Source organism: Moschus berezovskii, chromosome 26 (assembly GCF_049115385.1).
Source record: "Moschus berezovskii isolate FMDL1 chromosome 26, NW_MosBer_1.0, whole genome shotgun sequence".
Lineage (NCBI taxonomy): Eukaryota > Metazoa > Chordata > Mammalia > Artiodactyla > Moschidae > Moschus > Moschus berezovskii.
Genome location: NC_142485.1, coordinates 16763778 through 16776835, shown reverse-complemented (window position 1 = coordinate 16776835; position 13058 = coordinate 16763778). Strand labels below are relative to the sequence as shown.

The window sequence follows — 13058 nt, the reverse complement described above, 5'->3', positions numbered from 1 at the left end:
CCCCCCTGCCCCCAGGAATGAATACGGTTCTGAAAGAGCACATGTGTAGGTAAAGAACTAATTTGTTATATGGCTTGGATGACATATAAAAGTGTCATTAGTATTCAGAAAGGCATTTTCATGTTGGCTTCATAGTCTCAGACAGCTAAGAGCACTGTCTACATACTAATAAAATCCCATTATCCCGGAAAGGCCAATGTTCAGAAATTGCTTCTTTTAAACAATAGCCTTGCTGGAAAGAATTAAGTGGGAACAAAAAAAAAAGACTTTTATTCAAGTAATGTGACTGCAAATGACTCTTGGCAAAGCATTGAACATTTTTGAACCTCCGAAAATAAGACACTTTGTGTAAAGTGGGCAGCCACTGATAAGTGATCGGCTAATTGGGTTTCAGAATTGGGTATTCAGTCATTTCTGAGGTTGTATCTTTAAAAAAAAAAAAAAAATTAGTGCTGTCTTTTTTTAAGGGATCAAACTGAATCTAAATTTAATTAACATTTGCAAGATACTCTATTATTTCAACTTTCAATTTATAAGAGAATGGATACTATTGTTATTATACCCATTAAAAAATTAATATCCTGAGAATGAAGGAAATTAGGTTTCTTCTTGTAGATCTAATGTTAATAAATGGTTACTCTTGGACTTGAAATTGATCTGTATCTATGCCTTTGTCTTTTTCACTCCATGTCTCATGTCTTTTCACAACTACTGTGATTTTGCCGTAGTATCCAGTGAAGTCATAACATGTTTAAGGCAAGGGACCTGTTTAGACTTAAACTGCTTAATAAAAAGCATTCTTATTTGTCAGCCTTCTCTGCATGCTCATAATTTTTCATTATGAAGACATTTCAAAATGTTAACAATTTGTAGTGGTTACTTGCTTACTTAACTTTATCTTACTACATTTGCTCTTAGCCAACAGGCCAAGAAGGGATAAACTGTCTCTTAGGCTATGATCACAAGCAGAGGTGAATTTTAGTGTAAGGTTTAGGATTTCCCTGGGACCCTCTTTATTTAAAGTAAAATGTTGACTCTCTTCCAACCCTTCGCCTAGATTTCTTTTTCACATTTTATAATCTAGATTGTTTGTAGCAGTCAGAATTTCCTTTTAATCCCTTAGTGTTATGAAAAGATTTTACACCAATAGGGAATCACTATTATTTTGTAAAGTCTTATCCCTTCTTCAGCCTCTGCTCCTACTAATACATGACATTCCTACATGTTCTTCCTATGATTCTGCATTCACGTGTGAGCCTTCTTGTTTGTTTTATTTGGCTCAGCAAGGTGTGGGAGCAATTAAAAGAAATAGAAACTGCCTTGGTCCTAAGTGTCTGCTTATCCCTTTGTTATTGTTTCCTTTGCCTGGTGGACGATTTTGATCAAGAAAACTGGTTAAAGAGCTTGATTGTGTGACAGGTCATATTTCAGGTCAGCCTGTTGGCCTCACTTGCATATCTGTCTTGTATCAGTCTTTTTTTAAAATCTATTTATTTTAATTGGAGGCTAATTACTTTACAATACTGTAGTGGGTTTTGCCATACATTGACATAAATCAGCAGTCTAAAGGCTGACTTCCTGTTGTTTGCGTATGGTGCACATTTTTGGATGCTCTTAATTTTGTATCAGGGGCTTCCCTGGTGGCTCAGTGGTAAAGAATCCGCCTGCCAATATGTGTGCCATCCCTGAGTCAGAAAGATCCCCTGGAAAAGGAATGGCAACCCACTCCCGTATCTTGCCTGGAAAATCCCATGGACGGGGAGCCTGGTGGGCTACAGTCAGTGGGGTTACAAAAGAATTGGACACAACTTAGTGACTAAACAACAACAACAATTTTGTATCAGCTCTTCATTTCTGTTCTTGCTTTTTTTTTGGACTCACCTTGTGACTTGTGTGATCTTAGTTCCCTGTTGAACCCAGGCCCTTAGCAGTGAAAGTTCTAACCACTGCCAGGGAATATCCTGTTCTTACATATTATAATTTTGTTTAAAATTGATTCTAATTGGTTTGGTCAAGTTAAAAAAAAATTAAGGAATGATTTCTCTTGTTATCAATTGTTTCAGGGGTTTTTGACTCTTAATAGAAGTTTATACACAACTCTTTCTTTTATTAGTTGAGCTACTCCAACAGGTCATTTTAACTTTATATGTAAGAAGATCTCAGATTCCTTAGGTATAAAATAGGAATAACCAGTGTCTGTTTCACAGCATTTATGTGAAGCACTTTATGCAGTGTCTGATTCTGTAGAGTTTCATAGTTGCTGCAGTGGCAAGTGACTTCATTCTGGTAGAACCAGATGACGACGGACATTCTGTAGTTTGCACTATGAAATCCCTCTCTCTTTTCTTTATCCTTCTCATTATCAGCAGTTCAGCAGTATCTGAGCTGTGTTAACATACACACAAGAATTCATGTATGATTCCTTAGGGATCAGAAGAATGGGATTATATAAACTGAGTTGATCCTTTCTATATGCATTTAAGTTGCCTTTGCCTATAAAATATGGTGGAAGAATAAAGTATGAAAAATGAGATAAGCAGCTATGGAAACCTTGAATCTATCTTGTGAGTGAGCACTAATTAAAAGAACATAGTTTGCATTTTGATATAAAAAATGAAGTTAATCTTTGTAACTTCCATTTATAAATGTTTTATTGCTTTATTATTACCTCATGTCATTTTTTCTTATTCCAAATCTATGCATGCTTATTAGGAAAATCTAAAAATTTCAGGAATTTAGAATGTCATTATAATAGTAGCAGACCCTTACTGGGGGATTACTCTATTTCAAGCATTGTTTTAAACACCGTGTATGAATTAACTCTTAAAGCTTTTAGAAGATGAAAAGCCACCAAAACATGCACCCCTCCTAGAACCCCAGATAACTCATCAATTAAAGAGCAAAGAGTGAATTTTGTGATTGGGAGTTCATTCATTCTTCCAAGTTAACTTTATTCTTGTAGACAAGAATAGTAGCCTATTGAAGAAAGTAAAATAAAACTATAGCCATACTTATTAAAGCCCCAAATGGTTGCAATGTATAATTTTCAAGAAAGGTTTGTCTGTTTCTACTGTCTCACTATTTCCCATTCCTGCGTTAAGACCCAAGGATTGAAGAATCTCACAGTTAAATGTATCATTATAGTTCAAAGGAGTTTTTTGTGTCCCTGGAGAAATTTGAGTTTCCATTGAACTGCAAAAAGGATTGCCAACCTCTTTGACATAAATGCTTTCTCCCTTCATAATGTTTTTAAATATGCAGCTCTCATTTAAGCTTTCTTTTAAAAACAGGATTTATTTTTTCAAAACTAATTGAAACCACTGATCTAATTAAATCTTTTCTGCATAGAGATATTCTTGTTAGGAACTGCTTGACAGGTGGCAATCCAGACGTGAATCTGTCTAAAGAGAAAACCTCTTTCACATGACATCCTATCCTTTTTGAACACTCAAAAGGTCCTTCCTTATATATCATCCAAAATGTGCCTTCTTTTTCCTATACGACATAATTCTACCTTCAAGAGCTTCACCAAATAATTTCCTTTTCCAGATAATAAAGATGGAATATATTTATATATACCTTATTCATAGCTCCCTGCCAGTGGAACCTCTCTAACTTTAATAGCATCTTCTCTGGTATTAAGATATCTAGGCCCTATTCAATTCTGATTACCTTCTAGAGCCCTCTAGCTGTTGATTTTTTTTTTAATCAGATGCCACTTAGAAGCATAATTCAATACTCCAGATACGATCCAGCCTATGAGCAGTGTATTGAGAATTTTGTCCAATTTGATTTATGCTCTTTTAATATTAATTTGGCCAAACAGTGGTACTTTTTTCTTCTTTTTTAAACAGTTGTTTAAAATGGAATAATATTAAACGTGGCTGATTGAAATTCTTTTTTCTATATACATTGTTGTCAAGGCTCTTCTCTCCCAGCCTGTGTTTCTACTACAGATTTTTGAACCTGAATGTATTTGTTATGCTTATCTTGATTACAATGATTCTTGGTCTTGGCCCATTGGTGCACAGTCCTGAATTCCCAAGGGTGTCTCTACAGAAAGGATTTCTTAGTCACTTCTCATGCCTGCCTTAGAAATTCACTGTAACTGTATAAAAGTGACTAAGAGGTAGGTTGTAAAGAAATGTTTGTTTAAAGAAACATTTATTTGAGCACAGAAAATTTCTCTTTTTTTTCCTATTGTTTTTCTATTTATCTGTTTTTTAATTTTTTTATTGGAGTATAATTGCTTGGAACGGCAACCCACTCCAGTATTCTTGCCTGGGAAATCCCATGGACAGAGGAGCTTGGTGGGCTACAGTCCATGGGGGTTGCAAAGAGTCAGACACAACTGAGCATGCACGCATGATTGTTTTACATCGTTGTGTTAGTTTCTGCTGTACAACAGTGTGAATCAGCTATGTGTATATATATGTATATATATATATATCCATTCTCCCTCTTGAGCCTCCCTCTCTCCAACTCCCTCCCATTCCTCTAGGTCATCACAGAGCACCAAGCTGTGCTCCTTGTGTTATAGCAGCTTCCCACTAGCTCTCTGTTTTCAACATGGTAGTGTATGTATGTCAACTCTAATCCCCCAGTTCATCCCACCCTCCCCTTCTCTCCCTGTGACCACAAGTCCATTCTCTACCTCTGTGTCTCTGTTTCTCTTTTTAAGCATAACATTTATTTATATTCCTTGGAAGAGTATTCCAGTAAACACTGCCCAGGTCTTTTAGGAGAAGTTTGAGTTTAAGAGCTATCCCTCTCAGATTAACTGTAAGTTACTATTAACTGTAAATTTCATTACCCTATTTCTTTAAGAAGATTCTCCTGAGAGAGGTACTCAAGGCTGGCAGAATTTAGACCAAAGAGAGAGAGAGAGCAGCTCCAGCTACATGATCATGAGAGGTTTGATGCAGGAATTGGCACTTGAGGTGGTCCTTAAAGATCAACTGGGGCTTCCCTAGTAGCTCAGCTGGTAAACAATGTGCCTGCAATGCAGGAGACCTGGGTTCAACCTCTGGGTTTGAAAGATACCCCAGAGAAGGGAACAGCTACCTACTCCAGTATTCTAGCCTGGAGAATTCCATGAGGTCGAAAAGAGTCAGACAGGACTGAGCGACTTTCGCTTTCACTTTAAAGATCGGCTAATATCTCATGGGTCAAAATACGGGGTCTGCATTTTAGGAAGAAGAAATACACAAGCAAAAGCATGAAGATGGCAGGCCATAAAGCTTACACATGCAGGTCGTGGAGGGTGGATTAATTCAGTAGATTGGAGGAGGAGAAGAGTTGAAATTAAATTTGAAACAATTGATCCAACCTGATTAGTAATATTATATGACAAGAAGAACCAGAAAATTCACTTAAAATTAGGAAGGTGTAATTTACAGGAGGACTTCCCTGGTGGCTCAGCGGTAAACAATCCACCTGTCAATGCAGGAGACATGGCTTTTATCCCTGGGTCAGAAAGATCCCCTGGGGAAGGAATGGCCACCCACTCCAGTATTCTTGCCTGGGAAATCCCATGGACAGAGGAGCCTGGTGGGCTACAGTCCGTGAGGTTGCAGCATCAGACGCAACTGAGCACACACGCATAATTGCTTTACAATGTTGTGTTAGTTGCTACTGTTCAACAGTGTGATCAGCTATAAATATCCTCCCTCTTGAGCCTGCCTCCCACCACCTCCCTCCCATTCCTCTAGGTCATCACAGAGCACCAAGCTGTGCTCCTTTGTTACAGCAGCTTCCCACTAGCTCTCTGTTTTCCACATGGTAGTGTATGTATGTCAACTCTAATCCCCCAGTTCATCCCACCCTCCCCTTCTCTCCCTGTGACCACAAGTCCATTCTTTACCTCTGTGTCTCTGTTTCTCTTTTTAAGCATAACATTTATTTACATTCCTTGGAAGAGTATTCCAGTAAACACTGCCCAGGTCTTTTAGGAGAGGTTTGAGTTTCAGAGCTATCCCTCTCAGATTAAACTGTAAATTAATGTTAACTGTAAATCTCATTACACTGTTTCTTTAAGAAGATTCTCCTGAGAGAGGTACATAAGACTGGCAGAATTTAGACACAGAGAGAGAGAGAGAGCAGCTCCAGCTACATGATCATGAGAGGCTTGATGCAGGAATTGGCACTTGAGGTGGTGCTTGAAGATCAGCTAATATCTTGATGGGTCAAAATATGGGGTCCCCATTCTAGGAGGAAGAAATACACAAGCAAAGCACGAAGATGTCAGGCCATAAAGCTTACGCTTGCAGGTGGAGGATGGTGAATTAATTCAGTAGACTGGAGGAGAAGAGTAGAAATTAAATTTAGAATAATTGATCCAACCTGATTAATAATATTTTATAACAAGAAGACCAGAAAATTAGGAGGGTGTAATTTACAGGAGGGCTCTCCTGGTGGCTTGGCGGTAAACAGTCCACATTTTTGGGTTAGACATGGGTTTTACCCCTGGGTCAGAAAGATCCCCTGGGGAAGGAATGGCAATCCGCTCCAGTATTCTTGCCTGGGAAATCCCATGGACAGAGGAGCCTGGCAGGTTACATTCCAAGGGGTCGCAAAATGTCAGAGAGGACTTAGTGACTCAATAACGCCACCAAGAAATGTACAGGAGGTTTGCGTGTAATTCTGAGTTGCTATCTTTGCTTCCTGCCCTGTTTTCTCCCTGTTGTTCTCTACTCAGGAATCCAGGCTGTCAACATCAGGCTCCAGTATATAAGGACACTTTAGAAAGGCTTTATTAAGTACTGAGCCAGCCCCAGTAGTTCTGAGTTTTTAAATCATAGGCACTGCTTACATTATAGGCTTGTGCAATAGTAAAGCACAGACAGATGCAAATCACAATGTTGTCCATGTTCAGAAAGAGTGCCAAATATTGATTTAATACGTAGTTTTATGAAAGTGTGTGTTATTGTTGCATGAATATTTATTTCAATATTAAGAACGGTTTGTGTGGTATGGTGCTCCCAGCAATGAGAATCGTTTCAAAGAATGACAAGTTCCCTTTCTTTGGGAAGTATTAAATTCTCTTCATTCAAAATTAACATAATTCTTGATGTCACTCTACTAAGAAAGGAAGTGTGTAGAGCATTTTAATCTAGTCTCGCCTTCACTGAAGTGTCTGTCCTTACCAGATTTGTAAGAAATGGCTTTATACTTTTTTATCTTCCTTAGTGAACCCTATTGGCTGCTGACACTGAGACAGAGAGAGGAAAGAAAACTTGACATTTGGGTGAAAAAAATATTCTGAAATGTAATGTGGTTAGTGGTAGTGTTAGAGGAATAAAAAGAAAACTTAGAAAAGACTTCCTACAAATCGCTGATCTGGGTGATGAAATTAAGACTATGTCCAGGGTATAATTTAAATGAGATGTATCTCACTTTTGGTGTGATTTTGGTAAAATCATATATGTGTATATATATATGTATATATATCTACTAGTCAGTTGTGGGTTTTTTTTTTTAAAGATTTTTTGGATGTAGACCATTTTTTAATTAATTAATTTTGGACTGTGCTGGGTCTTTGTTGCTGCCCCAGGGCTTTTTCTAGTTGCAGAGAGCAGGGGCTCCTCTTCCTGTGGTGCTCCGAGGCATGTGGAATCTTCCCAGACCAGGAATCAAACCCATGTCCCCTGTGTTGGCAGGCAAATTCTTAACCACTGGACCACCAGGGAAGTCCAGTCAGTTGTGTGTATAGAGTGTGAAGGGAGAGTTTGAAAACTCTAAAACTACAAAGACTGTATTTTGATGATCATCGTATTTCTGTGAAATATACTTAAACCACTTTGGTCCTGATCTTGTAGGAAGTCAGAACTTCGCATTAGCAAAGCGTCACTGGCTGATTCTGGAGAATATATGTGCAAAGTGATCAGCAAACTAGGAAATGACAGTGCCTCTGCCAACATCACCATTGTGGAGTCAAACGGTAAGAGATGCCTACTGCGTGCTATTTCTCAGTCTCTAAGAGGAGTAATCAAGGTATGTGGTCACACTTGTATCACATAGGTGTGTTAAATCTCATTGTGAACAAACAAAAATCATTAAAGGAAAACTCTATGTTTGAAATATCTCATGTGTCCTCCTGTAAAGCTCTTCACGCCACAAGGTGAAATAGCCCTTTAATATACATAGATTATTTAAAAAGGATTGGGATAATGTCATGAATAGCAGAGACAGAATGGATTACTAAAAGGAAGAGATTATACCTCCACTTTAAGTTAGTCAGGGACAGCAGGTAATTTTTTTGCTCTGTCAAAACAGAGTATGTATGTATGTATGTATATAATTTATATACATAATATATATTGTATATATTTCATACTAATGTGTATTATGTATGAATATATGTACATTGTGTGTGTATAAACAGAATACAATCCTGACTTAGTCCTGGCAATTTTTATGTTCTTATATATGTTTTCAATATGTCTGGCTCTAGGTAGTAGAAAGTTAAGCTTATCAGGTCTTTTTTGAGCCCATTAATTCAGAAATCAAGAGAGTCTTAGAGGCAAAGCATTTTTTTACTCACTTAAATAAGCATTTATATAGGTTTCAGCTTCCGTTTTCCTAAGAGCAGGGCCGGGGCTGTTTGTTAAACAAATGAATAACTTGGAGACAGAAGGTGCCCCCATCCTCTGACAACCCTCTGAGTTATCTGAGGAAGGGAAAAGGAAGGGGATAGCTGTGGCTCTCTGTTCACGATCCCTTAGTGCTCCACAAAGTGATGGAGTCATCTATAGAGGCTGATGACGAGCTAGCAGTGAGCATCTCTTGAAACAGTAAAACGCTGCTTTGAAACCTTTGGTGCTGTTTTGGATGATGGCACTAGACTGCTGTCTTCACAAGCCCTGTCATCTATTATAATTGCACCACTTCTAGGCAGGTGGTGAGAAAGAATGCCCTCTGCAAAGGCCTGATCTCTTAAAGTGATAAGATAAAATTACAGAGCCAAACAAGGGAAGAGTAAAAGTACTCTTAGGGGTTAACTCCTTAGGAGACTGGTGTGGTTTGATTCAGTTGATAACAGGATAGGGAGAAAGGAGTGAGATAAAAATATGGAACAGGGTTAGGAGTATTCAGGTTAATTCCTAGTCTTCTGTGGACTTCCCAATGCATTGCTCTATTGCAGTGTAATCAAAGTTCATTTCTTTCATTTTAAATACCTCCCTCCACAGAAAGTAAAAGACAACAGTGAAAACTGGTTTCCATGATTATTTTTAGGGGCCATGTTTACTGTTTAAAATGTAAAAGCCATTTAAAATTTATGTGGGTAAATATAACATCACTTTACTTTTTTAATCAGCATAGGTAAAGCAACAGGGTTTTGCTTGTGTTATTTTTTTCCACTTGGAATTTTATAGGATGCAACTAGAAATGCAAATTTGAAATTTCAGTGACTATTTTTTTCTTTCTATAATACCATGTTTAATAGCTTTTTCTCAGTTTGTCAGTGACTTGGTTTTCAGTGCATCTTCTCCTGGTAAAGAGAAGAAGTCATACTGAATTATGATTTGGACACTTGGATTGGATTTGTTTAGCTATGTATACTGTAAAGTCCCAGGAAAATGGAATTAAAGTGTCATAGTTTCACTGAGTGCTTACAGTAGGATTATATTTAATATTCCACATTTTCTGAATTGCAGTATCAAGCAGTGAATTACTTACACTATTTTATTCTTGGTAAAAACTCATAGGATTTCTTTTTATTAATTTAGGGGTGCTGAAGTTTTGATAATAACAGGTTTTCACATCCATTTCATGGGAGAGATATTCAGCTTATTTTCCGTATTAATTTATTTAAGAATTGATCTCAAATTTGAATGTAGTATTGACCAATTATAAAGTGTAGAGAAATGAAAATAGGGATGTTTTGGATAATCTATCTTTTTTACCTGACAAGAAAAAAGAGAAGGTCATGAAATATTTTAAGGAAATCATCCTTAAACAAATTCCTTAAGGACTGGAAGGGAGGAATGAAGAGTCTCAATTACTGTGCAAGTTGGTTATTTTTATTTTCTTCTTAGAACGGTAAGATTAGTTCTTCCATATCCAACCTTCTCGTTGTATTTAAAAAGAAATAGAGACTTAAGATTTGTTTTAAATTCCTTACTACCTGGTTCAGTACAGCTTACTCAATACCAGACTGTGTGTTTGTGAATGTTTAAGGTAGATTCTTTGATTTGTGAAGGACGAAAACTTGGAAAAAACAAAAATGGTGTGAGGCAGAAAGAGAGAGGGATTCCACTGGACGAACTCGAGCTTCATTATAACTGGGGCTCCAGGAGAAAATGGTACCTAGGGTGTCTTTACAAGTTTAAACATCAGGAGTTTTTGGCTTTTCTCTCAAGTCTGCCCTTCAGGTGCCCAGATACATTCTTGACTCACCAGCTCTTTCTTGTATTTTCTAACCTCTCCTGCTTTCACTTATGCTCCTTTGTAATTCCAAAGTTTGACCTGATTATGGCTCCATTTGGCCATATTCTTCTTCATGGTTCTTTTGAAGGCATCCTTTCAGTTTTGACTCCAGCTATGTGATTGTTGCCTCAGGGCCCAAATCAGGTCCCCCATAAGAATCTGACTGGCAGAGCTGATCACGTCCGAAGATCCATAGAGCTTACAGCTCATCACCGTGTTCTCCCCAGGTCCCCACCACGGGCCCAGCCCAGGAGAGTGAAGCCGGAAACATGGCTGCCTAGAAATGCTCCTCTTTTCCGAGGCTATGGGTCAGACATGCAGTTCATCAGAGCCTGTACTCTCAGGCACCAAGACAGACAGAGCCAGAGCATCCTGCACGTTGGGAAACGCTCTTTTCTCCCTGCACCCCAGCAGCTTGGTTGTAGCACCACCAGAAGGAAAAATACATAATCTTTCTGATGTTCACCCTCTTCTGCGATCTACGAATTTGCTGTATTTAGCTCCAGGTTGGTTATCCAAGAAGTCTCAGCTCAGATCCTGAGCTCTCAGGAACTCAAATTCACTACCTTCATGTTGTCAGGTTCCTGTCTTCCAAGATTCTGGGCAGAGGTTGCACAGAAACACTCTTTCAGAGAGAAAAAGAACGCCCTAATGTGGTTATAAGCTGTCACTCAGCCAAACCATCTCTTCTTAGAGATATATTTACCATTGACTTGTAGAATTCTCAAGAATCTCCCCCACCCCCACCCCCACCATGGTGAGAGTGTTAGGGGGAAAAAAGTCTTAAAAATAAGAACGTGTTGTCAAAATATTATACGATGTAGAACTCCTCTTGAGATTTTATGTTCTGTGGAGTATTAGTCATTTTGTTTGCTTTGTGTGGTCTCACTCATCTCTCCCATATTTCTCCAATAAATATATAACTATGGCTTGATAATTTCTATATAGGTTGCCTTGATGAAAGATCCTGGAATACAGCCCTGAGCTAATTATCCTAGCTCTGTGCAAAGGATTTCTTATGATTTACTTAAATTCTCACACCAGTGCTTTCTTTGCTTTAAGATGTTTAGAATATGCTTTAGGACAAGATTCTAGGAGAAATGGCAGGAGTTAGAGGGAGAAATACATGAGAGACTGTGTTTTCTTTTCTCCTTAGGAGAAAAAGAAAAATTTAGCAAGTTGAGCTGCTTGTTTGACACTATTTTTAATCCCATTATGACAGCTATGTAACTATTAGAAGGAAATTAGCACAGATCGTAAAGATCTTCCATCTAATGTTATAAACATCCTAAAATGAAACTCACTGTTTAGATCTTCTTAGATTAGAAACTAGATATAAATGAAATAATACAGAAAGACTGAGAAATTCTCTGAGAAATTCCCCTTGAATCATTATATGCTTGAGTGAAACAATGACCTGATTTCCAATGTTTTCAAGCATTTAGAAAAGAATGTATATTTGGCTGGTCAGTTTCTTAAGCATTTTGGAAATTTATATGTTTTCTGCCTTTTCCAGTGCCTTTTAACCCCTACCTTATTTGGAAATAAGAACCTGTCATACAGAAGCATATATAAACCTATGCAGTCTGCTAATGACCTCTGAGACTGTCAGTCTAACACAGTCCATCTGAGTTTTCATACAAAGAAGGATATCAAAGGCAGTCATCATTACATGATAGATTATAGGTGAATTCTTTTCATGAATTCAAATATAGTGGTTTAAAAGGCCACATACACCATGCTCAAATAGACCCTACGCTATATGTTCATTTTCAGTTGTATTTTATTTGGCTTGGTCTTTATAGAGGAAACATTAATTTAGCCATGACTTCGTATCTAAGAAGCTCTTAAAAACTTCTGGGCTTCAGATTAGGGAAGAGAACAATAGACCTAACTAGTTTTCAAATTAATTAAGTACTGCTGTCTTTTCATAGATTAATACAGGAGACTATACAACTAATCAATCATATTTTCTACTAGGTTTTCTTTTTTTAATCAGGAGAAAAACCATGAGTGAGATTCAAAATCCCATTGAAGCCATGGGACTCCTGGCAATAAAATAGCTGCTTCATTTTAGATGATCAGAAAAAAATTATTTCCACAAAATTTGATTAATGTATCAATTGTTTCTTTAAAAAGTTGGCTCATATGGATAACCCACATTGACAGTGTTGTTAGAAATGCCGTGATATTGGTGAGCAACTTATGTTGTTGTTGTTCTGTCGCGAAGTTTTGACCCCATGAACAGTTGCACGCCAGGCTTCCCTGTCTTTCACTATCTCCTGGAGTATGCTCAACTGAGGACCATTGAGTCAGTGATTCCATCCAACCATTTCATCCTCTGTCACCGTCTTCTCTTTTTGCCTTTAATCTTTCCCAGTATCTGGGTCTTTTCCAGTGAGTTGGCTCTTCGCATCAGATGGCCAAAGTACTGGAGCTTCAGCATCAGCCCTTTCGATGAATATTCAGAATTTATTTCCTTTAGGATTGACTGGGGTGATCTCTTTGCTGTCTAAGGGACTCTCAAGAGTCTTCTCCAGCACCACAGTTTGAAAGCATCAATTTTTCAACACTCAGCATTCTTAATGGTTCAACTCTCGCATCTGTCCATGACTACTGGAAGAACAATA

General features: G+C 37.9%; 1 protein-coding gene across 1 annotated transcript in view; it reads left to right on the top strand.

Moving 5' to 3' along the window:
• Positions 1-13058, top strand: part of LOC129549383 (pro-neuregulin-1, membrane-bound isoform) — a 245493-nt gene that overhangs the window by 59866 nt on the left and 172569 nt on the right. Inside the window, exon 3 of the mRNA XM_088832702.1 lies at positions 7818-7939. Within this exon, the coding sequence (XP_088688828.1) occupies positions 7818-7939 (122 nt within the window). The remainder of the gene's footprint in view (positions 1-7817; positions 7940-13058) is intronic.